The sequence below is a fragment of the Geotrypetes seraphini genome, chromosome 11 (genome assembly GCF_902459505.1).
Source record: "Geotrypetes seraphini chromosome 11, aGeoSer1.1, whole genome shotgun sequence".
In the NCBI taxonomy this organism is placed as follows: Eukaryota; Metazoa; Chordata; class Amphibia; order Gymnophiona; family Dermophiidae; genus Geotrypetes; species Geotrypetes seraphini.
The window spans coordinates 2422523-2450448 of NC_047094.1; the positions used below are offsets into that span (position 1 = coordinate 2422523).

Sequence of the window (27926 nt, forward strand, 5' to 3'; positions counted from 1 at the left end):
CTTGAAGTTTTTGGCCTCCCGGGCTATTTTTTCCTCATAGTCCTGTTTTGCTTCCCTCACCGCCTTGTGACATTTCTTCTGTTCATCTTTATGTTTGTTCCAGGCTTCGGTTGTCTTCGTGCATTTCCATTTTTTGAAAGAGTCCTTCTTTACCTTTATGGCTTCCTTCACCTGTATGGTAAGCCATGCCGGTTCTCTTTTGCCTTTAGTTCTCCGATCTTTGGAAATCCTCGGAATGTAGAGATCTTGTGCTTCTGCAATAGTATTTTTCAATAGGCACCATGCCTGATCTACTGTTTCAAGTTTGTCCACCATCTTCTCGAGTCGTTTTGTTACCATGGCTCTCATGCAATCGTATTTACCCTTTTTAAAGTTTAAGGTGGTGGTTAAGGTTTTGACATGTTTCCCTTTCCCGATGTCAAGTTTAAAGTTGATTACATTGTGATCACTCGTTCCCAGTGGAACCATGACTTCTACTTCTGTTATCGGTCCAGTGAGACCATTTAGGACCAAGTCCAAGGTGGCGTCGCCTCTTGTCGGCTCTTTTACCATTTGCTCCAGGAAGCAATCCCCTAGCACCTCCAGGAACTTGGCCTCCTTGCCGCAGTTGGAGGCTCCTAGTTTCCAGTCTATTCCTGGGAAATTGAAGTCTCCCAATATAACTACATTGCCTGTCTTGCATACTTGTTTGATTTCCTCCATCATTTCTGAGTCAGTGACTTCCGCCTGTCCTGGGGGACGATAGTAAAGGCCAATTTTTATATCTGCGCCATTGCGACCAGGAATTTTGATCCAGAGGGACTCCAGCTTCTCTTTCCTGTCTGTTGTACTCATTCCAACAGAATCTATTTCTTCCTTAACATATAGGGCAATACCTCCACCTTTCTGCCCTTCTCGATCTCTTCTATATAGTTTGTATCCCTGTAGTACTGTGTCCCATTTGTTTTCTTCATTCCACCATGTTTCTGTTATGCCAATGATATCCATGTTCTCATGTCTTGCTATCGTCTCTAGTTCTCCCATTTTGTTTCCTAGACTTCTAGCATTTGTATACATACATCTAAGTTCCCTTCGTGTTACCTTTTTGGACCTTCTACTCTTGGCTGTCCTTACAGTTTCATTTACGGTATCCTTTACTGCTCCTGTGTTATCTCCCATGTTTGCTGTGTGGTCATCCCCTCCTGTGTCTGAGTTGTCCTTTCCTGCTTGTTCTCCTTTGTTGGCTGTGAGGTCGACCTCTCTTGTGTATGAGTAGTGGTCCTTTGTTCCTACGTCGGGGCATCCTGTTGTCCGTGCCATCGACCGGTTGTCGACTGTCGGCTTTCCCCTGTCCTTCAGTTTAAAGCCTTCTCTATTGCTTTCTTCATGTTGCCTGCCAAAACTCTTGCTCCTTCCTTGTTGAGGTGTAGTCCATCCCTTCTGTAGTACTTGCTTTTTCCCCAGAACGCCGTCCAGTTGCGCACGAAGTCGAAGCCTTCGTCTTCGCACCATCGTCTCATCCAGGCGTTGATCACTTGCAATTCCCCTTGTCTCTTTCCATCTGCTCTTGGTACAGGGAGGATTTCAGAGAAGGCCACCTTCACCTCCCTGATCTTCAATTGTCTTCCGAGTGAGCGGAGCTGGCCCTTCATCTCTTCCCTGTCATACTTCCGCCCGCTCACATCATTTGTTCCCACGTGGATAAGCACAGCGGTGTCCACTCCCCGTGCGCCATCTATGATCCTGGAGATCCTGCTGGTCACATCCTTTACTCTTGCTCCAGGCAGACAGGTGACGACTCTGTCCTCTCTTCCTCCTGCGGTGTGGCTGTCCACGTGTCGTATAATGGAGTCGCCTACGATGATCCCCATCTTCTTTATTCGGGAGTTCCTTGGGGGGCGTAGGTCCACGTCCTTGGAGTAGGGCCAGTCATCTTCCTCCAATGATACTCTTGAAATTGTTTCCTGTTCTTTGGGTGGGGGGACATCTTCCTGTGCTCTCACTATTCCTCCTGTTGTGCGGTTGTCTCCTATCTCGTCTTCGTTTTCTTCTGTGTTTGCATGGATGTCTTCTCTCCTCACATGTGTTTCCTGAGTACAGTTTTCCAGCCCTGGGAACTCTACGTGGTGCTGATGGGCTTCCTCTATGAACGTTTCTAGATCCTTGACCTCGTCGTTTGGGCTGTACTCCACTAGAATCTTCCCTTGTGCTCGGATTCTGTCTTCGAGTTCCATCACTGTTCCCTCCAATAGTCTTACCTGACATTTCAAGCTATCCATCTCCATGCATCGATCGCAAATGTATGCCTGGATCCCCGAAGGGAGGTAGTCATACATATTGCAGTCGATGCAGAAGACAGGAAAGCTCATCTTCTGACTTCCTTGGGCTTCCATTTCGTGCTTCACTCGTGGGTTGTCTGAGTGATTTGTTGTGACCTACTGCTGCTCTTTTTCCTACTGATCCTACCTCCCCCTTACCTTCTGACTTCCTGACTGCAAGCTTCCTATTTGAGTGAGTCTGTTTGTGTTACAGTGCCTGTGCCTTTGTGTGCTTGTGTCCCTTGCCTGCTGCTTCCTTGTGTTGCTTGCCTTGTTGTCTCTCTCGTGTGTGCTGTCTCTGCTCTACCTCACCTTGATTGTATGTGCGGGTTGGTTTCTTTTGTGTCTGTCTCTTCCTTACCTTCTGTGGTTGTCGGTTCCTTACCGGTCTGTTCTCCTCTGGTGTTCTTGAGAGTAGCGCTCGTCCCTTGCAAGGCCCTTCGCAAAGGCGCTCTCGCTAAGGCGAGCGCCTTTACCGCACGCCTTCGCCGCGCGCCGAACGGCTGGGCGCCGTTGGCTCCTCCCCTTTTCAAGGGGGAGTCCGGCGCTGCCTGTGACGCTTGGGGGGGGCGGAGCGAACTCTCGCCGCTACCCCGAGCCTACTGTCTTCCTCCTCCTGCTTGCTTCGGTGCCCGGCACCAACGCTGCCTGTCTCCTCTGCTTCCTGCTTCGAGCTGGTATTAGACATAACTGGGGACATCAAAGTCCAGGCTGTGCTTCTTTAGCTTCCAGCTAGCTTAGGGGCTCTCTCTCTCTCTCTGACCAGGGGGCAGTTGCCCTAGTTGCACTCCCCTAATGCACTATTCTGTTAGCTTAATTTTTCTATGTAGCATTCTGTAGTAATTTGGGTTGTTCAGTTTTCACAATAGTGAAGGGGATATTTGTGAAAGGGAGGGCAGACAGGGGTTTTGTTGATCCTTGCTCTGTATTATTTGTGTTTAAAAAATGACAATTATACAGAATACTGTCTCTTTTTATACTTTAATAAAATAAATTCAGTATAAAATCATAACTATTCGAGGCTTGTGCGGATGGGATCTGACAGTTTGCAGGATGAGGACTGAGCTCGCGAGGACGGGGACAGGGTGGGACCGGTGATAATTTTTTTCCCCATGTCATTCTCTAGTCCCAATAAACAAAAAAGCATTACGCCTCTTCTCAAATAATAAAATCTAATTCTTTCCTTATTTCAAACAGGGAGATGATTCCATAAAAAAGCACAAATGGGAAGAATATAAGAGAGTTGAGTCCTATGGAACTCCATGTTCACAATCTCTCTGCTCTGAACTCACTGACCTCACCATGAAATGGAAGTCAAATGAAATGATGTCTTTTTTTTTTTTTTTTATAAATCTTTATTCATTTTTAATTCTTACATCAAGTGAATTATACATAATAAAAACAATTTTCACATATCACTTGTATTTACAATCAATTATTCTTGTAAGATAAAATAAATACCCCCCTTTTTATCAATATTCCTATTTCCATATGATATACATTCCCCATCCCAACCCCAAATATAGACTACCCATGTGCTAAGATATCTGATCATTAGAGTAACTAGTCAATGGTCCCCATATTTTTTTAAAATTATGAAGATTCCCTTGTTGTAACGCTATCATCTTCTCCATCTTATATATGAAACTAGTCAAACCCTTTCTACAGATAGCCAATTCTGAATGTATGCATAACAGAATATAGTTATTCAACAGTGATTTACTATGTCAAATGCAGATGCCACATCCTGAAAATTCAATTACCGATTCCCCCTTATAGTCAATTAATAGGAGTACTGAATCAACATTGGATACCAATAACGTGTCAAGCTACGTTGTTTCAAGTCTAATAAAGAATGAAAGTCTAAGAACTCTCATAGCCATCTTCTCAATAATGTTTCTGCAGATTACTAAAAAATGGATGCTTGAAATTGATCAGGAAGTCTTCACTAGTTTAGGATCTCAACATCTCTCTTTTGTAAAATATAAGAATGCTGCCTAACTTTCAATTTAAAGAAACAATAGAGAAATGAACACAGCAATACAGGCAAATAAGCTTTGCAATATACGTATAGGAAGCAGTTTCATAGAATCATGAGGGCAGATAATCCACATCATCCACTATCTCCTCTTCCTCGAACTTTACTTACTGAAAAGGGGTGTCCTGCTTTTCTGGACATACAGAGGCAGGTAATGTCACACTAGTATCCACAGTGACCACAGGTGGTTGGCTGGCAGGCACAGTTGTTGCTAATGACTGGCTTGGGATGGATGAAGTTACTGGACTAGAAGCATGAGATGATGCAGAGGTTACAGGAGTTATCAGTGGATCTTGCTGTCGAGAAGGGATGGGCCGCGAAACTGGCGGCACACTATGCTGAGCCTGTGGTCTCTGTGGCTGTCTTGGTGGTGGCACTGGTTGCTTGCGAAGTCTTTTTGTGTACCCAGTTTCATTTTTGAAATTGTTCACTGCCTAGACAAACAAAAAAGTAGAAGATATGCACAAATGTATCAAATACAAATACCCAAGAAAGCAAAAATTTACTTGCTATAAACCTCTGTCATATCTGCTTACGATTAAAACAGCAACATCTCACCACTGTAAACGTGTGTCCTGCTACATCAGTTTAGCAAATTCTGATTTTTTTAAAATTTACTTTTTAATCTAGTCAACTGATCCATAGAAACTAAGGAATGGAGAAGTTAATTTATAGCTGGTACCAATTGTAGAGCTGCAGGACAATGAGAAACTTGTGGAGAAAACACAAGTAGAAGGATCCATCAACTGGAACAATTTTAAAACGGAAATATGGAAATATCTTAGTAATCAGCATAGTTTGCCATTCTTGTGCTTTCAGTGGACTTCCTGGGACACCAGGCTGCTCAGTGGTACAAATTAATAGATGGATTTATAAATAAAAAACCAAAAACTGGTCTTCGGGACATTTGGAGCATTGAGATTAAGCATCAAATTACTGCGTCTCAAAGGCTACGAATTTGGACTTAAGAACTGCCGCTACTGGGTCAGACCAGTGGTCCATCATTCCCAGCAGTCCGGATGAGATATACAGTGTCTGCATCTATGAGACAAACTTGGTTTTTTCTGTTGCATAGAGCATTTTGGAACCCAGTTCGTTTACAGAAGTTGGATAGCTCTAGATTTAATAGATGCTGGCACTGTCATCTTGAAGTTGGGACTTTAGATCATTTGTTATTCTACTGTCCATTGATTTTGGCTTTTTGGAAATCAATATGGGGTCAAATAAATTGTTTATTGGAAAATTATGTGGCATTATCGTATGATACTGTATTGTTTGGCATGTCAATGAGGACTAAGAGTCAAATATCTTCTAGCAATAATAAGCTTTTACTTATTAAGACAGGAGTTGCCATACAACAGATTACGAATAATTGGAAGAATTGGAATAGATTGAATTATAGTTTCTGATGGAATTCTTTATGTCATATATATAAAATGGAAAGGGTAATAGCCACACAGCAGGGGTATTTAAAAAAATTTCAGGATGTTTGAGAGCCTATAACAAATTATTGTAACAAATGAATACTATTTTTTCCCTTAAATATGCATGTCTTAAGTGGGGGGGAGGGTAGGTAGATTTTGATCTTTGTATAAATGTAAGGAATGTAAGGATGAGGACTATAATTTTTTTTTTGTGTTCAAAGATTATTATTGATCAAGGGGGAAGTGGGGAGATAAATTCTAAATTGATTTTTTGAAGATTATTAAGTGTTGTATTTAAATTAAAAAATGTTTTTATTTGCTTATACACTTATTGTAAGTTCTAAAAATGAATAAAGAATTTAAAAAAAAAACCTGAAATATTTTAACATCTTATTTTATTTATTTATATACCCACTTTATTCTTCTGTATTTGAAAATGGTTATACAATGTATGACTTTCTCCCAGCTGGCAAGAAGTTATATGTGTGTGATCACTGCAAAGAGCTCTTAGATTTCAAAGAACGAGTACGTTCCCTTGAGGCTAGAGCTGAGGGAGACAGAGAAGTACATAGAGGAGACCTAAAGGGATGTTGTAGAGAAGTCCCACCTCCTGTCTGGTAACCCCTGTGCTGCCTTGGAGGAGAGAGGTCTCCTAGAAGGAGAACTTCACCCTGGTGAAGTAGAAAATAATCCTGTAGCTATGACCCGCCCACCAGCGGATGCAACATCCTCTTGCACCAAGGATGTGTCTCCAGGGGCAGTTGTAGTTGGTGATTCGATTATTAGGCTTGTAGAAAGCTGGGTGGCTGGTGGGTGTGAGGATCACCTGGTCACTTGCCTGCCTGGTGCAAAGGTGGCGGACCTCACGCTTCACATAGATAGGATTTTAGATAGTGCTGGGGAGGAGACAACTGTCCTGGTACATGTAGGTATCAAAGACATAAGAAAATGTGGGAAGGAGGTTCTGGAAGCCAAATTTAGGCTCTTAGGTAGAAAGCTGAAATCCAGATCCTCCAGGGTTGCATTTTCAGAAATGCTCCCAGTTCCATGCGCAGGACCCAAAAGGCAGGTAGAGCTCCAAAATCTCAATATGTGGTTGAAACAATGGTGCAGGAATGAAGGATTTAGATTTGTTAGGAACTGGGCAACCTTCTGGGAAAGAGGTAGCTTGTTCCGAAAAGACGGACTCCACCTTAATCAGGATGGAATCAGGCTGCCGGCACTAACATTTAAAAAGGAGATAGAGCAGCTTTTAAACTGAGATGTGGGGAAAGCCGACAGTTGCCCAGGAGCGGATGGTTTAGTGTGAGGTATCCTTGGAGGATACTATTGAAACAGGATATTTAGGGAGTCCCCGTAGAGAGGTTCCAATAATGGTGAAAGAAAGCCAGGAGAGTTTAAGAGAAAGGCAGAGTAAAAGACTCAAATTTTCCCTGTCTTAGATACCAGGGCTTTGGGTGCGTCCTTTTTGCTCGCATATCCCTGTAAATGCATTGTGAAATATGCTCAAGTTAAATATGTCTTCTTTCAACCAGAGCAGTTAAGATCTTTTTTGGAACTGAAGAAAATCGCTGCAGGTGTTTAGGTGATTAATGGAATTGAGAATGCAGAGTGTTATGTTAGGCCTTTCATGGTACTTTTGATTCTTTGTTATGATTGATTGATTAGCTTCTCAATTACTTGCTTAAACCCCCCCCCCCTTCATAGCTTTTTGTGGTCTAAGAAAGCATATCCGTATTTCTTTTATTATTGTAAAATGTGATTTTGAACATTTGAACAATTATTCCTGCTGTATTTTCCTAAGCAAGATGTATTTTCTTGTAAAGATGTAAAACTAATAAATAATAAATTATTAAAAAAAAAAAATTTTCCCTGTCTTCTCAGCAGACTGTAGTTGCAAGGAAAAAACACAATCTGAAGTGTCTGTATGCAAATGCTAGAAGCCTAAAAAATAAAATAGGAGAGTTAGAGTATATAGCACTGAATGATGAGATAAATATAATAGGCATCTCAGAGACCTGGTGGAAGGAGGACAACCAATGGGACACTGTGTTACCTGGGTACAAATTATATCGCAAGGATAGAGTAGATCAAATTGGAGGGGGGGGGGTGTTGCGCTATACGTTAAAGAGAGAACTGAATCAAATAAAATAAACATACTGCATAACATAGATATCAATGTGGAATCCTTATGGATAGAAATTCCATGTGTAAAGGGAAGGAATATAAAGGTTGGTTATACTACCGTCCCCAGGGACAAAATGAGCAGACAGATAAAGAAATATTTTCAGAGATTAGGAAAGCTGGAGAAATGGGCAACACTATAATAATGGGAGATTTCAATTACCCCAACATTGACTGGTTAAATGTTACACTGGGGAGTGCTAGGGAGGTAAAATTCCTAGATGTCATAAATGACTGCTCCTTGGAGCAACTGGTCTGGGAACCGACAAGAGGGGGTGCTATTTTAGATTTGGTCCTTAGTGGAATGCAAGACATAGTACAGGAGTTACCTGTGTTGGGTCTGCTGGGAAACAGTGATCATAACATGATCAAATTTGAGCTGATACTGGGAATAACATCGCAAAAGAAATCTACTATAGGGACGTTTAATTTTCGAAAGAGCGACTATGATAAAATGAGGAAAATGGTTAAAAAGAAGCTAAAAGGATCAGTTTCAAAGTTTAGGACTGTAAACCAGGTGTGGATGTTATTTAAAAATACTGTCCTGGAAGCCCAGACCAGATGTATTTCACGTATCAGCAAAGGTGGAAAGAAGAGGAAACGAGGGCCAGCGTGATTAAAAGGTGAAGTGAAAGAGGCTATTAGTGCCAAAAAAACATCCTTTAAAGAATGGAAAAAGGATCCGAATTAAGAAAATAAGAAGAAACACAAGCACTGGCAAGTTAGATGCAAAGCAATGATAAAGACAGCTAAGAAAGAATATGAAGAGAAACTTGAAGAGGCAAAAAGACATAGCAATTTATTTAGGTACGTCAGAAGCAGAAAACCTGTTAGGGAATCTGTGGGACTGTTGGATAATCAAGGAGCGCTCGGGGAGGATAAGGCCATAGTGGAAAGACTGAATGAATTCTTCGCTTCAGTCTTTATGGAGGAAGATGTAAGAGATAGAGAATGACACGGGGAGTGATCCCTGCAGGGAGCCGCGGTTTGGCTGTGGGCTATGGAGACTCTATAGCCAAATCGCCGCAGACACGGGGACAAAAGTTTTCACCGCCCGCAAAAACGGTGAAAAGATTTGTCCCCACAGGCCAATGTACCCCCTTCTATGTACCGCTATTTACCTTGTCTTCACCGTGAGTCTTTGGTTTAAGTTTATTAGGATTTTATATACCGCCTATCAAAGTTATCTAAGCGGTTTACAATCAGGTACTCAAGCATTTTCCCTATCTGTCCTGGTGGGCTCACAATCTATCTAACGTACCTGGGGCTATGGAGGATTAAGTGACTTGCCCAGGATCACAAGGAGCAGCGCGGGGTTTGAACCCACAACCCCAGGGTGCTGAGGCTGTAGCTTCAACCACTGCGCCACACACTCCTCCAGGAGGTTCAGGACCGGGTGTCAGATTTTTTCCGGCGGCCATGTTTGTCTCCACGTGGTCTGTCTCCTCAACCCGACTTGCACGTTGCCGCATTGACTCCGCCCCCTAATATACAGGCTCTTCATTGTTCAGTTCTTTTTGCTCAAAGAAGAGGACCAATCGCTACTGCCACACCTGATATTTAATGGGTTGTAGTGCAGCAGTAGCGATTGGATTTCGGAGCCGAGCCCAGGATTTGAATTTTGTTTGCAGTCGCTGCCTCGCTTGGATTCACTCGTTTCACTTCGTCAGGTACAAGTAAGTGTTCTCCCCGGCTGATTTAGATGACCACCCAGCTAATCCTGCTGCTGCCGCCGATGCTCCTTCCTGGGCTAACTCGCCGCTGAAAATTTTGTTTGATGCCTGCCTTTTTTTGCCAGCATGCTTTTACTTGCTTTGGGCCTTCCTCGTTGCCGGATCCTGCCTACTTTCTGTTTCTGCGAAGGCAGGACCCGGCAGCGAGGAAGGCCCGAAGCAAGTAAAAGCAGCAAGTTGTAAGCTTCCCTCCGGGCCGGGGCTCTATCGTGTGCGTGCCGGCTTCCCTTCTCTTCCCCCCCTCCCCACCCCGGGACGCTACTTCTGGTTTCGGAGGGAAGATAAGGGAAGCCAGCATGCACACAATAGAGCCCCGGAGGGAAGCTTACAACTTGCTGCTTTTACTTGCTTCGGGCCTTCCTCGCTGCCGGGTCCTGCCTTCGCGGAAACAGAAAGTAGGCAGGTCCCGTCAACGAGTAAGGCCCGAAGCAAGTAAAAGCAGCAAGTGTAGTGGTATACCATTTGAGGGAAAAAAAAAACGCACGGACGTCGGACCTGATTCTGCTTGCTCTTGCCACGGACACGGACCGACACGGACCTCAGATTTTTAAGGCGGTACAGGTTTAGATCCACGAGGTCCGTCAGGTCCGCGTTTTACCCCTTCCCCAACCTTGGTGTTTATTGTGGTCAGCCAGGAAGAATGAAATCAAAAAAGTTCGAGTTTAGTCAAGCTGTGATTTGAACTTTATAGGCTTTTTTTTTTCATCCTTTAACTGGCAGGCAGAAGAATGCTTCATTTATTAATCTTGCAAAGTCTGATACAGGAAAAGCTAGAAGTGCATCAAGATTTAAGGAGCTTGGGGTGTGCAAATCTACTTAATGCAGAGATTACAGTAAAACAAAATCACTTTTCTATTTCACTGCAGCTCTATGAGGTTCTTTTGCCCTTAGCTATAGTCAAATGATGGATAGGAATATGTTTATTTCATTTAAGTTAAGGGAAAACAATATTTTTTCTTAGTATCCTTTAAATAATGGTTCACAAATTAATTCAGCCTGTTTTAAGGCTGGGTTTTGTTTTTCATATTATTGCTTCTATTTTTATAATCCTTAAAAAATAAGGGGCAATTTTCCAAGTGGGTTCTTCCTCGTAGGCACCCTGAGACTGTACAGGGAACGCCTATTCTATAGCAGTGAATGGGCTCCCAGGTTCCATTACAGAATGGTAGCATATAGCCTTAGATTCAGGCGCCTTACAGTTAAAGCAGCCTTAGAGCATGTCCACTTGTGGGAGAAATGATTTTATTTTCAGTTTAGTGATCAAAATGTGTCTGTTTTGAGAATTTATATCTGCTGTCTATATTTTGCACTATGGCCCCCTTTTACTAAATCGCAATAGCGGTTTTTAGCACAGGGAGCCTATGAGCATTGAAAGCAGTGCAGGGCATTCAGCGCATCTCCCTGCGCTAAAAACCGCTATTGCGATTTAGTAAAAGGGGAGGGGGTTATATTTGTCTATTTTTATATAGTTGTTCCTGATGTGACATTGCATAAAATCATCTGCCTTGATCTCTTTGAAAACCTGTGGAATATATATGGGGTGGGGGAAGATTAGTGATAGAAAAATGACTATTTTCAATTTAGTGATCAAAATGTGTCTGTTTTGAGAATTTATATCAGTTATCTATATTTTGCATTATATTTGTCTATTTTTCTATAGTTGTTTCTGAAGTGACATTGCATATTTTAGTCATCTGTCTTGACCTCTTTGAAACAAATATTAATTAATATTTTCTCTGCATACAGTGTGCTTTGTGTTTCTTTTAATTTTGTGGTTACCATAATGAATTAATATTATATACAGTAGTGATGCTGATGTTTTAAGATTTTGGAGAAATAAGCAAGAATGCTGGCCAAAATTAGCAAAAGTTGCACGAGGGATACTGTGCATTCCAGCTACCAGCACATCTTCAGAGAGGGCATTCTCTATTGCAGGAAGGACTGTGGAAGAAAGGAGAACTAGTCTGAATCCAGAGATTGTGGATGATTTGTTGTTCATCTACGGGTTAAAAAATAAGGACAATTAAAAGTACAGGTTGTGTTTTGTTTTTGTATAGTTAACTAAGTTGTAAAGTTGTAAAGAATGTTTCCTTTATACGTTAATAAAGATAAGTATATAAAATCATACCTGTTTGAGGCTTTTATGCATGCTGCGGTGACGGTGACGGGGCGGTGAATGGGATGGCAGTGGCGGTGACGGGGCGGTGAAGGAAATGGCGGTGACGGGGCGGTGCAGAGGATAGTCGGCCGGTGACGGGGACAAATTTTTCCCCCATGTCATTCTCTAGTAAGAGATCTATCTGAACCGGAAATGGTTTTCAAGGATAATGATTCGGAGGAAGTGAAAGAAATCTCTGAATTTAGAAGATGTACTGAGCCAAATTGACAATTAAAAAGTGATAAATCGCAAGGACCGGATGGTATACATCCCAGGGTACTAAAAGAACTCAAACATGAAATTGCTGACTTGCTGTTAGTGATCTGTAAACTGTCGCTAAAATCGTCTGTAGTACCTGATGATTAGAGGGTGGCCAATGTTATGCTGATTTTTTAAAAGTGGTCCAGGGGAGATCCAGGAAATTACAGACCAGTAAGCCTCACTTCGGTGCCTGGCAAAATGGTAGAAACGATTATAAAAAATAAAATTGTGGAACATGTAGACAAACATGATTTAATGAGACGGCGTCAGCATGGGTTCAGCCGAGGCAGATCTTGCCTCACAAATTTGCTTGACTTCTTTGAAGGTGTGAATAAACATGTGGATAAAGGTGAGCTGGTTGATATAGTGTATCTAGATTTTCAGAAAGCTTTTGATAAAGTTCCTCACGAGAGGCTCCTGAGAAAATTAAAGTGTCATGGGATAAGTGGCAAAGTTCAGTTGTGGATTACAAATTGGTTATCTGATATAAAACAGAGGGTAGGGTTAAATGGTCATTTTTCTCAATGGAGGAGAGTAAACAGTGGAGTGCCGCAGGGGTCTGTACTGGGACCGGTGCTATTTAACTTATTTATAAATGATCTAGAAATTGGAAAGACGAGCGAGGTGATTAAATTTGCAGATGACACTAAACTGTTCAAAGTTGTTGAAACACATGCGGATTGTGAAAAATTGCAGGCGGACCTTTGAAATTGGAAGACTGGGCATCCAAATGGCAGATGAAATTTAATGTGGACAAATGCAAAGTGATGCACATTGGGAAGAATAACCTGAATCACAGTTACTGGATGCTAGGGTCCACCTTGGGGGTTAGCACGCCCAAGAAAAGGATCTGGGTATCATTGTAAACAATAAGATGAAACCTTCAGCCCAATGTGTGGCGGCTGCCAAAAAAGCAAACAGGATGCTAGGAATTATTTAAAAAGGGTTGGTTAACAAGACTAAGAATGTCATAATGCCCCTGTATCGCTCCATGGTGCAACCTCATCTAGAGTACTGCATTAAATTCTGGTCTCCTTATCTCAAGAAATATATAGTGGCGCTAGAAAAGGTTCAAAGAATAGCGACCAAGATGGTAAAGGGGATGGAACTCCTTTCGTATGAGGAAAGACTAAAACGGTTAGGGCTCTTCAGCTTGGAAAAGAGACGGCTGAGTGGAGATATTGAAATCCTGAGTGGAGTAGAACGGGTACAGGTGGATCAATTTTCCACTCAGTCAAAAATTACAAAGACTAGGGGACTCTCGATGAAGTTACAGGGAAATACTTTTAAAACTAAAAGGAGGAAATTTTTTTTCACTCAGAGAATAGTTAAACTCTGGAACGTGTTGCCAGAGGATGTGGTAAGAGCGGACAGCGTAGCTGGTTTTAAGAAAGGGTTGGACAAGTTTCTGGAGGAAAAGTCCATAGTCTGTTATTGAGAAAGACATGGGGGAAGCCACTACTTACCCTGTATTGATAGCATGGAATGTTGCTACTCTTTGGGTTTTAGCCAGGTACTAGTGACCTGGATTGGCCACCGTGAGAACGGGCTACTGGGCTTGATGGACCATTGGTCTGACCCAGTAAGGCTATTCTTATGGTCTTATCACTGATATATGACCCCACAGTGCTTCTCCCAGATGTATGAGCACCAAGGGAATTTATGCTGGAGATCATGTTTAGTGGCACTGTCCCATTGTAAAAGGCTACTAGAATATGGCAGGTCAATTAATAGTTAGTATAACTGGTAAACATTGCCCAATATTGATGGAATGCTGTTTGCTTAATGCCCCAATTCCTGGGTATTCTGTACCAGAGCATCAATTCGTTCTGTCTTTTCTCTGACCAGGATGGCGTTAGCAAGAAACTGGCATTCAGAAAGGCCGCCAGATAAGCAATATTTAATAAGTAGGCTAGACTATGTCCACTTGATGTGCAAACCTAATTGCGGTATGTCTGTTATGGTTAATTCCTTACCAGAAATTTTGGGATGGGTATGTGGCCTGGAGGTCGGGATCACACCATTCCTGTCCTATACCTTGAGAGGTTTGTTGGGGTTTGATTAGGGAAGAGGGAAGGGTGAGGTGGATATAAGATACTCTTGTTTCTTTGTAAAATTGAGGTATAGAGTGGGGAAAGAAGTTGATCAGTGTTTCATGGTAATGTTCATACTACAAATTGTTACTGAGAATATATATACAGTGGAACCTCGATTTACGAGTAACCCGGTTTGCGAGTGTTTTACAAGATGAGAAAAACACTCAGCAAACTTTCGTTTTGCAAAACGAGTGTTGACTTGCTACATGAGCTCTCACTATGGTGGCCCAGGGGTGGGTATCTGCTTGTGGGTGCTGCAGCCCTTGCAGCGTGGTGGTTTCCTTTCCCCGGAGTCCCTGTGCGGCTCTCCTCCCTCTTCAGCCGATGCCTCTGCCGTCCACCAGCGCCTCCCGGCTTCCGATTCAAGACGGCCATCCTCCAGACGCATGTGCAAGACCTCTGAACTACCCCGTCAAGCCGGCGCCACTCCAACAACACGCGCACCACATACAAGCATGCAGGACGTCCTCGTTCTCGAGCAGACATGAGAGCAACCAGGAACACCACCTTCCATGTGAGGTACCTCAGATGGGTTCAAATGGAGGTTTCATCAATTGAGCCAGAACCACATTAAGATCCCAAACCACCGGAGGGGGCTTGAGTGGAGGATGAACATTGAAGAGGTCTTTCATAAATCGGGAAACCACCAGATGGACGGAGAGCGGTTTCCCATCAAGTGGCTGATGAAAGGCAGCAATCGCACTGAGGTGGACTCGAATAGATGTTGATTTGAGGCCAGACTGAGACAAGTGGAACAGATAATCCAGCATGGAAGGCAAGGAGGCAGAAAGTGGCTCCATGCGGTGCTCAGCACACCACAAAGCAAATCTGGTCCATTTCTGGGAATAGCATTGTCGAGTGGAGCTCTTCTGAGAGGCCTCGAGAACATCCTTCACCAACTGAGAGAAGCTGAAGGAGGGAGGCACATGGAGAGGAACCAAGCTGTTAAGTGTAGAGACTGCAGATTGGGATGCAACAGCAAACCCTGACTCTGAGACAGCAGAGAAGGAAACACAGGCAGCAGCAGAGGCTACCTGACGCTGAGTTGAAGGAGAAGGGAGAACCACGGCTGCCGGGGCCAGCGAGGAGCTATCAAGATCATGGTGGTGCGAGCTGACTTGAGCTGCACGAGAGTCCTCAAGATCAAAGGAAAAGGAGGGAACACGTAGAGGAACTGGCCCGTCCAATCCAGCAGGAAAACATTTGCCTTGAGATGATCTGGGGAGTAAATCCTGGAACAGAAGCGAGGCAGCTTGTGGTTGAGGTGAACAGATCTATTTGCGGCGTCCCCCATCGAGCAAACACCTGGCGCAGAATCGAGGCATGGAGCGACCACTCGTGAGGCTGGAGAAGTCGACTCAACCTGTCCACAAGTCAGTTGTGTTCTCCCTGGATGTAGACCGCTTGAAGGAAGATGTTGTGGCTGATCGCCCACTCCCAGAGCCAAAGAGCTTCCCGACACAGAGACAGGGAACCCGTACCCCCCTGCTTGTTTACATAAAACATTGCCACCTGGTTGTCTATGCGCACCAGGACGACCTGATCCTGAAGCAGATGACGAAAGGCGACAAGGGCATTGAAAATGGCCCGAAGCTCCAGCAGGTTGATGTGGCACTGACAGTCGGCGCTCGACCAAAGACCCTGGGTCCAGAGGTCGTCGAGGTGAGCCCCCCAGGCATATGCGGAGGAGTCCGTTGTGAGGACCTTTCGCGGCGGGGGCGTGAGAAAGAGCAAACCTCTCGAAAGATTGGAAGAGCGCGTCCACCAATGGAGTGAACGCCTTAAGGAGGGAGTCACTGTAATGCGCCGAGAGGCAGGATCCCGGTCCTGTCTCCACTGGGACGCCAGGGTCCACTGCGGTATGCGGAGTTGAAGCCTGGCAAACGGAGTCACATGAACCGTGGAGGCAATGTGGCCCAACAGGATCATCATCAGTTTGGCAGAGGCTGTGGACTGAAGGGCGACCCTCCGGCACAGGTGGATAAGGGCAATTTGCAGAGACCGAGGCAGGAATGAGCGGAGGTGAATGGTGTCCAGCACCGCCCCAATGAACTGCAGAGACTGAGAAGGGCTCAACTGGGACTTTGGAAAGTTGACCTCGAAGCCCAGATTCTGAAGGAAATAAATAGTCCGTTGGGACGCTGAAATAACCCCCTCCCACAACGGCGCTTTGACAAGCCAGTCGTCGAAGTACAGAAACACCTGAAGACCCTGCGACTGCAGGGCCCCCGCCACCATCACGAGGCATTTGGTGAATACCCGGGGGGGTGAAGCGAGCCCAAACGGGAGGATGTCTCCCACCTGAAACCAAAGGAACCTGCGAGAGGCTGGGTGGATCAGAATGTGAGTGTAGGCCTCTTTCAGGTCCAAGGAGCAAAGCCAGTCCCCCTCGTCCAGCAGGGAGTACAACGTGGGAAGAGAGAGCATACGGAACTTATCCTTAACCAGGAACTTGTTCAGCTCTCGGAGGTCCAGGATAGGGCGCGGGTCCACGGTCTTTTTGGGGACCAGAAAGTACCTGGAGTAAAACCCCGAGCCCCGCTGACACACCGGGACCTCCTCCACCACCCGGAAACGAAGGAGGGCATGGGCTCCCTGGAGAAGAAGGGAGAGTTGCGCTTTGTTTGAAGGACACCCTCCTGGGGGCCGGGCCGGAGGCAGCGCCCGGAAATGCAGAGAATACCCCTCCCGTATGACGGAGAGGACCCAATGGTCTGCCGTGATCAGAGCCCACCGGGGAAAAAAGGCACTGAGGCGGCCCCCTATAGGCAGAAGAGAAGGCTCGAGGATGGAAGGGCCCGGCCCGCCCCAACCCAGTCAAAAGGACGGCACAGGCTTAGCCGTTGCTGGGGCCTGAAGCTTCTGAGGGGCCCTCTGCTGTTTCTGACGCCAAGGAGGCAGCCTGGAAAACGCCGGCGTTGACTTCTGGAGGTAGCGTCTGGGAGGCAACTTATACGACTTCGGAGGGGCGGACTTTGCCTTGGGCCGCACCAACAAGGCAAAGGAGTGCTCATGCTCAGAGAGGCGCTTGGTGGCTATCTCGATAGTCATCAAAGAGTTGTTGCCCAAGCACAGGAGATTCGCCAGTCGGTCCTGCAGATTCGGGTCCATGTCCACGATGCAGAGCCAAGCCAATCGGCGCATGGCTATTACAAAGGTGGGACCCTGGAGGAGAGTTCAAAGGCATCTTATGACACCTGAAATATATAAAGTCGAATCTGGGACAAGGTATCCAGGAGCCGGCGAAATTCTGCCTGGTGACGGACTGGCAAATCCTCCAGAAAAGAGGGCATAGATTTAATGCACTGTTTGAGGTAGGAGGTGAACGTGAAGTTGTAGTTCAGCACCCTATTGGCCATCATCGAGTTTTGGTACAGGCGCCTGCCAAACTTGTCCATAGTACGGCCTCCCGGACGGGGGTACAGCCGCATAGACTCGTGAAGGATTGGACTTCTTCAGGAAACACTCTACCACCAGGGATTGGTGGGAGAGTTGAGCCTTCTCAAAGCCCATACAGGGGACTGTCCGGTACCTGGACTCCATTTTAGATGGAATAGCCGGATAGCATAAGGAGTCTCCAGATTCCGGAAGAAGGTCTGCTGCAAGACAAGATTCAAAGGAAGGCGAAGGGATTCCTTAGGAGGATAAGGAAGCTCCATCTCCTCCAAATATTCCCGGGTGTACCTGGAATCAGACTGGAGGTCCAATTGCAGCGCCTTGCCTATGTCCAACACAAACCTGGTGAAGGAGGACGGCTTACCCGCAGAAGGCCCCCCCCCCCAGGGGGAAGCCGAGCGAGACTTCGGGGCAGCAGAAAATGAAGGGGATACCTCCCTCGAATACTGCGCCGGGGTATCAGTGTCCACAAGCATAGACGGTAAGGAGGCCCCACTGAAGGAACGAGGAGGAGTCGACGACTGCTTGCATTGAGGAACCCGGGAAGGCGAAGACCCCAGGGTCCGAGGAACGGAGAACCGGGCAGCCCACTCCGGTGAGAAGAAATCTGTCGACCCTGGAGGTAGGCGGGAGTCCTCGACCTTGGCGCTCCACAGTCTGGAGACCGGGGCGGGAGAAGAGAGGGGTAAGACAGGACGAGGTCCGACGGCTTAATGGATCCTGTAGTGCAGGGGCTCGGGGACCGACCTTGCCTCGGGGGAGAATCCCTTGGCCACTTCGCAGCTCTCCGCCTCAAGGACAAGGCACGTTTCGACCGGTGCTTTGCATAAGGCCGGGCAGCGGGAGAAGTCCGCCCCGACGGAACCAGCGAGGAATCACTCGAGAACAAGCATCGAGACCGACGCAACTTGCCTTGAGAGTCCCCGGCGCAACTCTCAGGCTGGTCCACATCGAGCGAGGTCGAGGCTGGGGCAAGTTGGGCCAAAGCCGAAGAGATCTGCGAGGTTAAAATAGCCTTAAACATATCCTCGAACATCAGCATGGAGACCATAGGATTCGGACGAACCGGTGCTCCACTGCACTCCAACCAGGGCGACCTTGATGTAGAGTATTCCCTTAAAATGGAGGCAGGCTTTGGAGTAAGTCTCTTCGAGGCCGGCAGGACTACACTCGCTGCCTGGGTGGCCAAAGTCTCCGAGGAAGGCTTCTTCGGTAGCTGAGCTGAACCTGAAAGAGGAAGAGAAGACTTACCCGAAGCCGAGGTCTTCGAAGCCAGGGCCCCCGAGGACTTCGAGGCCGAGGGAGATTTGCCTGGGACCGAGGTCTTCAAGGCCAACATTGAGACAGAGACTGAGGCCGAGGCCGAGACCGGGGTCGAGGCGTCACCAGCTTCCATGGTCAAGTATCTTCGCCCGACGCCGACGAAGAGCCCGAGGCTGAAGGGTGGCACAACGAGGACAGGAGTCCGAGGGGTGATCGACACCGAGGCAAAGGATACACCAATGGTGCGGGTCCGTGATAGAGATAACCCAACCGCACTGCGTGCACTTTTTAAACCCGGTGAGATGCTGGGACATAAGGCAAAGAGAGGGGGCCACGGCCGGGACACAGAGAAGCAAAAACATAAATTTTTTTTTTTTGTGGTTATACGGAATTAAAAAAGAAAACAAAGCGCAGAGCACAGCGACTTCCAACTCGAAAACAAGAAAAGAAGCCGCGTTGCAAGAAAGGCACAGGATCACAGAGAAGATAGACAGGGCTTTCTGCCTCCACGGAAAACTAAGAACTGAAGACCACATTGAGGAGACACGCCCTCTAGCTGAGCGAGAAGGCACGCACATGCGCGGTGCAGTACTAGCAAACTTGAGATCTTCAATCAAGTTTGCTTGAAAAGCTGTCCACGTTGGGGATCCGTGGATGACGTCACCCACATGTCGAGAATATGCTGCCTGCTTGTCCTGGGATAATGTTTACTTTTATGTTGCTGTCATTTTGAAGCATGAAAATTTTCAATAAAAACCAAAACATTAACTAAAAAATCATGTAGAAATTGAAATTGAGTATTCTCTTAGCAAGCATTGTGGCTTGGAATACATGCATAACAAACTTGTTCAGGGTTCTACCCTCTCTGCCTGGTGGTGTGCTAGCAAATATGCATGAGTGAGCTGTTTTCACACTTCAGGGCTGACTCAATCACTAAGGATTGTTGTTGAAGTTGAGGTCTGTCACACCCAAGGCAAGTTTAAATTCTGTATAAGGAGTCCAATTTTCAAGGAGCTACTGGGCTAGAGGTGTTTCCCAGTTTTTGAACAAGGCTTTTTTCATCAGCTTATGCAGAGGGACTTTAATGCAATCCTTAAGCCATTTTTCATAGTCCAAGACCTCAATGAGCTCTGCATAAGGCTCCTCTTAAGACTTCATGCTAACAGGCAGTGTCTGTCCCATCTGTCTAATAAAGTTGGTAAAGGACAGACTTTCAGGTGTAGGGGATCTGTGTTGAGGAGGTGGTGGTGATGGATCCAACAGTATCTCACATGACTCATCTGCAGACACCTATGGAACATCATCAGAAGAGCATGGAGACAAATCAGAATCAAAGTCCTCAATGTCAGCACTTCTGGAAGTAACATAGAAACATGATGGCAGATAAAGGCCAAATGGCCCATCTAGTCTGCCCATCCACAGTAACCATTAATTCTCTCTTTGAGAGATCCCAAGTGCCTATCCCAGGCCCTCTTGAATTCAGACATAGTCTCTGTTTCCACCACCTCTTCCAGGAGACTGTTCCACGCATCTACCACCCTTTCCGTAAAAAAGTATTTCCTCAGATTACTCCAGAGCCTATCACCTCTTAACTTTATTTATTTATATACCACTTATAATCTAAGTGGTTTAACATTCAGGTACTTAAGCATTTTTCCCTGTCTGTCCTGGCAGGCTCACAATCTGGGCAATGAGGGATTAAATAACTTGATGAGGGGAGCATCAAGAATGTAATGAGGAATGTCGAAGAGAGGTTGGTATGCTCTGCTCCCTGGATGACAAATGCATGTATTGAGTGCCTTTTAGGCGTTGATGCTCAACATCAAGGCATCCACGATCAATGCAAAAAAATGCTACTTCAGCTTGTCTGCTGTGTTCTTTGCTCACACGTTTAAAGATAATAGACTGTTTTCAGTCCAATTCTTTATATGTGAGTTTGCAAACCATTGGACCCCTGAGGAAGGTGTGTTCACCGAAACATGAACCGTATAGGGTCCGGGTGGATTTTTATCACCATATTTTTTAGCATTGTACTTTTTTTAATTGAATTTTCATGGTTTTATATGTCAGTGTTTAATAAATTATCTCCAGAACATCTGTATCCACAGTTTTTGTTTTCATTGTTGCTTAGACTAGATTGGGGCTGGGTGTGATGTTGCAGGAACTTGCACAGGGTGCGACTGTAGTAACCCAGTTAGTTCTTGCTGCAGCAGTGCTCAAAGCTGGTCTTACAGTGATGGCGCTGGTACCAATGTTAGCAAGGGTACATTAGGTACTGGTTGAACTGGATGTAGAAGCATCAGGGACCTAGATGCTGAGGCACGCCTCTGAGGAGACACCAACTGTAATGACAGTGAGCAAATATCAGTGAATCAACGCTTGGAATGCATTGATGGAGTGGACATCTGAGATGATGCTAGGGGAGCCATGCCTGTGCTTCTTAGTTTGCTTATGAGGCTCCCCCGATGCTTGTACAACAGAAGACAAAGAAGCAGAATGAGTTATCGACGGAGCCAGTGCTGGAGTCGATATTAGAGGAAAGGTGGGAGAGGGGAGATAAGAGATAAGAATAGCCTTACTGGATGAGACCAATGGTCCATCTAGCCCAGTATCCCATCTTCACGGAGGCCAATCCAAGTCACAAGTACAGCAGTTTATGGACTTTTCCTCCAGGAACTTGTCCAACCCTTTTTTTAAAACCAGCTACATTAAATCGCTCTTACCACATCCTCTGGCAACACACTCCAGAGCTCAACTATTTGCTGAGTGAAAAAATATTTCCTCCTATTGGTTTTAAAAGTATTACTCTCTAACTTCATTAAGTGTCCCCTAGTCTTTGTAAATCTTGATGCAGTAAAAAAATCAATCCACTTGTACCCATTCTACACCACTCAGGATTTTGTAGACTTCGATCAAATCTCTCATCAGTCATCTCTTTTCCAAGCTGAAGAGCCTAACCACTTTAGTCTTTCCTCATACAAGAGGCGTTCCATCCCCTTTATCATCTTGGTCGCTCTTCTTTGAACCTTTTCTAGTGCCGTTATATCTGTTTTGAGATAAGGAGACCGGAAATGAATGCAATACTCAAGGTGAGGTCATACCATTGAGCGATACAGAGGCATTATAACATTCTTAGTCTTGTTTACCATCCCTAATTCCTAGCATCGTTTGCTTTCTTGGTTGCTGCCGCTGCACATTGGCTGGAAGATTTCAGTGTAGTGTCCATGATGACACCCAGATCTTTTTCTTGAGCACTGACCCCCCCAAAAGCAGACCCTAGCATCCGGTAACTATGATTTGGATTATTCTTCCCAATGTACCTCAATTTGTATTTGTCCACATTAAATTTCATCTGCTATTTGGACGCCCAGGTCATCCAATTTCCTAAGGCCTTCCTTCAGTTTTTCCACAATCCGCATGCGTTTTAACAACTTTGAACAGTTCAGTGATATGATAGAGATGTTTAAATACCTACATAGCATAAATGCACAAGGCAAATCTCTTTCACTTGAAAGAAAGCTCCGGAATGAGAGGGCATAGGATGAAGTTAAGAGGTGATAAGCTCAGGAGTAATCTAAGGAAATTCTTTTTTATAGAAAGGGTGGTAGATATATGGAATAGTCTTCCGGTAGAGGTGGTGGAGACAAAGACTGTCTGAATTCAAGAAAGCATGGGACAGGCACATGGGATCTTTTTAGGGAGATGAGATAGTGGATGCTGTAGATGCACAGACTGGATGGGTCATTTGGCCTTCATATTTCTATAATTACGAGGTTGAGTGTCAGGGTTGGAGTCTCCAGTCAAGCTCAATGTCCCTGAAGGTGTACCAAAAGTTTTTTTAAACTGTAATTTTCTGGCTTTTAAGTGACCTCTTCTGCATATGAGAACAGAATGTGTATGAAATATCTCGATGGTTGGGACCTAGGCATGATGATACACACCAGTTGTGTAGGTCAGAGCCTGATATGATCCTATTGCATCGAGTGTACACTTTGAAGCCATTAGGTGCCTTGTAAAAACAGCTGACGCAAAGTCAATGGGCTCAATGGCTTGGAGAGGTCGAGTAAATGGAAATGGGCTGAAAAGAGCTCAAAGGCCTAGAAAATGGAAAATTGGTTAAAAAAATTAAGATTTTTACAAGAAAACGAGATATAAAAGCAGTCAAAGAACGATGACAAAATTGAAGGAAAAAATGAAAGGAAGGCACAAAAAGGCAAAATTATGATGTGATTTGAGAACTCAAATACAGCTTCTCAACTCTATGGAAAATTAAGAACTGCAGGTCCTGCAAGCTAACATCGGCTGGGAAAGTACCAGCATGCACACGGTATGGGCAATCCTTAAAATTTAAAGTGACATTACACTATTGACTGGGTTCTGTGGATGATGTCACCCCACAAGTTAGAATATAATGCCTGTTTGTCCTCGGAGAATGCAGCACTCCCGTGTAATGAAGCTTTTTCTTCTAGTCTCCTATTATATTAATTACTGAGCTCTTCAGTCTATTCAAGGAGTGATTTTGAATAACAGAGTGAGTTCCATAAACTATAAATCATGGTTGTTTTAGGCTGGCTTTCCCTGGTTACAGTGGATAGTTAGTAGGAATGTTATTTGCTCTTCCTCTGCTTTTTACTGTTTTAGATTATAAAGAAGGATTATGGATTATATTGTACTTGTATTTGTGTGTGCTTTATAATTATGGTAATTTTTTGTGTATATTTGGGAGGGTTATATGGATTGTAGCTTGCCTTGGACATTTTTTGGTGAGGCTTGCTATCAAATACTATTAAATAAAATACATCTAAACCAAAAAGATCAAAGGCAAAATAAATAAATAAATAAAAACCATCATCACTGGCTGCGGAATACAGTAAGTATACAAAATGGAGTACCAGGAATGCATCAGTACGTTGAAAACCTGCACACATACCTAAAAATCTGTTGAAACATTCTGTGCACTAGCATATGGTGTTCCATTCTCTAATCATATGCTTCTCTTGCATCCGTCATCAAAGAAATGATACCACACTACATTCTTAACCCCTAGAAAGCTGCCACACAACAAAGACTCCAAACCTGGTTGTCTACATTATGCACTAATTAATGAAAGTCATTTTCTTAAAAATACATAAAATTACCTGGCGTAAGAATTTATTGGCAATCAAAGCATCAGGGGACACATCTGTTTGATGGCAGGTTGGACACATGTGGTCCTCTGATTCCAGCAGCGAGGTTCTAACACCTGCAGATAAAATATAATTTTAATTCAATCATGAAAAATCAGCAGCACTTCATCAGAAAATGTTTCTTCTTGTTAGAACATCTCATTTTATTCAGAGCTTCTATCACATTCTGATATCTCCAATCTCTTCCTGAAACAAAGACTCAAGGGAGCAGTACAGAACATGGAGTAAAGTACTTCTGTGCACAAAATAACAAGCTGGACCTGGGGGGTGGAGATCATATCTGATGATAGCAAAATTCAGAAGGATGCTTGGGTTCCTAGGGAGATGAATAGCCAACAGGAAAAAGGTGATATGTCTCTATATAAGTCTCTAGTCAGACCTCATGTGAAGTAAAGGGTAAAATTCTGGAGATTGCACTTTCAAAAAGATATTAAAATGCAATTGGTCCAAAGGGTGACTACTAAAGTATCAATGGTCTTTGTCAAAGCATATGGGGACAAAGATGTAAACATAGAAACATAGAAGATGACGGCAGAAAGGGGCCATGGCCCATCAAGTCTGCCCACTCTAATGACCCACCCCCCATGACATTACCCCCCTAGAGTTCCCACATGTATATCCCATTTCCTTTTAAAGTCTGGCACGCTGCTGACCTCAATCACCTGAAGTGGAAGTTCATTCCAATGATCAACCACCCTTTCAGTGAAGAAATACTTCCTGGTGTCGCCATGAAATTTCCCACCCCTGATTTTCAGCGGATGCCCTCTTGTGGCCGAGGGACCTTTAAGAAAGAAGATATCCTCTTCTACCTCGATACGGCCCGTGATATATTTAAACGTTTCAATCATGTCTCCTCTCTCTCTACGCTCCTTGAGTGAGTATAGCTGTAATCTTTTCAGCCGTTCCTCATACAGGAGATCTTTGAGCCCCGAGACCATCCTGGTGGCCATCCGTTGAACCGACTCAACTCTCAGTACATCTTTTTGGTAATGTGGTCTCCAGAATTGTACACAATATTCCAGATGAGGTTTCACCATGGATCTGTACAACGGCATTATGACTTCGGGCTTCCGGCTGACGAAACTCCTACGGATGCAACCCATCATTTGTCTTGCCTTTGATGAAGCCTTCACTTGATTGGCTGTTTTCATGTCTTCGCTAATGATCACCCCCAAGTCATGTTCTGCCCTAGTTCTAGCTAAGGTTTCACCATTTAGTGTGTAAGGTCTGCACGGATTTTTGCTGCCAAGGTGCATGACCTTACATTTTTTAGCATTGAAGCTTAGCTGCCAAGTCGAGGACCAATGTTCCAATCGAAGTAGGTCCTGCTTCAAACTGTCGGTCACTGTATACTTTGGAAGAACAGGAAAAGGGAGATATGATAGAAACATTTAGTACCTATGTGGTATAAAATGTTCAGGAGGTGGGTCTCTTTCAATTGAAAGGAAGATCTGGAACAAGGGGGCATATATGATGAAGGAGACACAATAAAACTATATTAGCCCAGGACTATATCAGAAATCAAGAAAGCATGGGATAAGCTCAGAGGATCTGAAAAAGAAGGGGTTATACAGCTTAGTAGTTGGTATGGATATGAAGGTTGGCTAGGTCATATTGTCTAAGCCATTTTTTAGGTTTCTATGAAGCATCCATCTGAAGTAATGTCATTCATTTTAGGAATTTAGCTTTACCCCCATAGAGGGAGACCAGAATACTTAATACCATCTATAGCAGTGCAAATTAAAGGGATAACTGCAATACACACTATATTAAGAGTTAATGGATAAGGCAAGCTGATATATTGCATTGAACGCATGGGTCACAAAATGTATAATGTGACAATTTCACTTTGAATTTGAGGAGAATGCCCCTCTATTCCCCTGTAACAGAATAATATGACAGAGCAGGATATTCTATATGGAACATACATTCATCACAGTAGCTATTTCCACAGCAGGGGATAACGACGGCATCATTCATAATATCTTTGCAGATAAGACACAGCAGCTCATCTGGAATAGGGTCGTCATCTTCGGATGAGGACGAGGGTTCTTCTGGTAGAAAGGGAGGCTTTTCCTTTTTTCCCATTGCATATGCCACTCTGAAAGGGAAGGAAAGGTACTGGTTTCTTGAGATATCTGTAGAAATGTGTTTGGATTGCTACACAGGTGAAACATGACAGATTTAAAACATCAGACCAATCTATAGAAAGGAGAAGGCTAGCAAGCATCCATGCTTAAGAGTAGTCTGCCTCTCAACACCATTAAAAGATACTGTCCTTAAAACTTACATAGCCACACACACATCCTAGAGAGAACTGGGCTCATCAGAACATAACACATTCACTTGTATACTGCAGTAACCTCTCAGTTCAACGTGGTTAATAGCAATCAAGAGACTACAAGCACAGTATATTATAATCAAATTCAGAAGAGTTTAGCATTTTTCTAAAGGAAAGATAGAAGTTGGAGTTTATTATCAGAACAGAAAAGGGTTTATTCTATGATCCAGCTTGAAAAGATAAAATTCTATGGGAAAATCTTTTGTATATGCAACCTTTTACAGTAAGAAATGTAAACAATCTAAAATGCCAACATTTTTTGTCAGTAAATTTAAAGCAATCAATAATATAATCAGGTATAAGGTGCGTTAGGGCATTAACGCACGGAGTAGTGCACGCTACAATGCCACATGCGCTAGACAATAATGCCTCCATAGAGCTTGAATTAGTATTTTTGTCTATCGCGTGCTAAAAACACTAGCGCACCTTAATAAAAGGAGCCCAATGTCTTGTAATAGATACAATCTAACATGAATAATATTCTTGACTCAACTGAGAGCCAATGGAGCTTCCGATAGAATTTAGCTACATGAACAACTAACAGCCGTGCTCTGAATGATCTGCAACCTTTTGATATTCTTATATCTTATCATCATTTTTTGCTAATATATGGCTGCTTTTCAAGTCAAACAAAGTACTATAAGAACTAATACTATCTTTAGGGGTAAAGAAATGGAAAATAAATCAGAATGTGCAAATGTTTTTTCTTTCTTTACAGAGTTCTCTGCAAAAATTCTGCTCTTTCCAGGGCCATAATGGCATCAATCTGGTGTACATAACATGTGTAATTAATTTATAGTAGGGAAAGTAATTATTAAAAAAACTATATAAAGTATTATTTTGCCATGGGAACTGCTATGAGTAACCATTATTTACAGTAAATATTTTGGCAATTGCTGAACTTTGTAGAGTGCATGTTATAAAGTGACAGGCTGATTGCTTAATACAGAGCAACGCTCCACAGTAGTAATAATAATAATAATAATAATAATAACTTATATTCTTCTATACCGCCATAGTCTGCTGTAGTTGCAGAGATGTTACTTACGCATCAATAGTTGGTATTGCATATTTTCCAGTGTTTGTAAGCATGGCACCTTTCATATTCGGATCTTCCACCTCCATCATAAAACTCCTGGGAATACCTGTACTCTTTTTAATTCTGGGCACAGACTCAAAATTTTTGTCCTGAAGAAAAAATTTGAGAAAAGTCAAGTTTTAAAAACAATCTTTAACACTAACAAAATTTATTTTTTAATGTCAAACTGGCTACTCTGCTTCCCAGATTACACTGGATATCATGAATGAAATACAAAATTAGTAAAAAAAAAAAACAAAAAACCAAACAACAAAATAACCCATTAACATATTACAGCAGCATTAGAGAGATTTATTATCCAGAAAACAAAGTTGCTGACCTGTAACTGGTATTCTCTATGGTTGGCAGTCTCATATGTAGGTGACATCACATGGCAACATATAAACAAACACATATCTGAGGACACCCAAGCTAAGGACTGTCTTGATGCCTCCTTCCCATCCTACTGTG

At 43.9% G+C, this 27926-nt stretch overlaps 1 protein-coding gene across 1 annotated transcript in view; it reads right to left on the reverse strand.

Annotated features, from left to right (window-relative positions):
* The window catches only part of RBBP6 (RB binding protein 6, ubiquitin ligase), a 219240-nt gene that overhangs the window by 72117 nt on the left and 119197 nt on the right, over nt 1-27926 (reverse strand). Inside the window, exons 7-10 of the mRNA XM_033962792.1 lie at nt 27426-27565; nt 25965-26137; nt 23989-24092; nt 4447-4769 (exon numbers count right to left, since the gene is read on the reverse strand). Of these exons, the coding sequence (XP_033818683.1) occupies nt 4447-4769; nt 23989-24092; nt 25965-26137; nt 27426-27565 (740 nt within the window). The remainder of the gene's footprint in view (nt 1-4446; nt 4770-23988; nt 24093-25964; nt 26138-27425; nt 27566-27926) is intronic.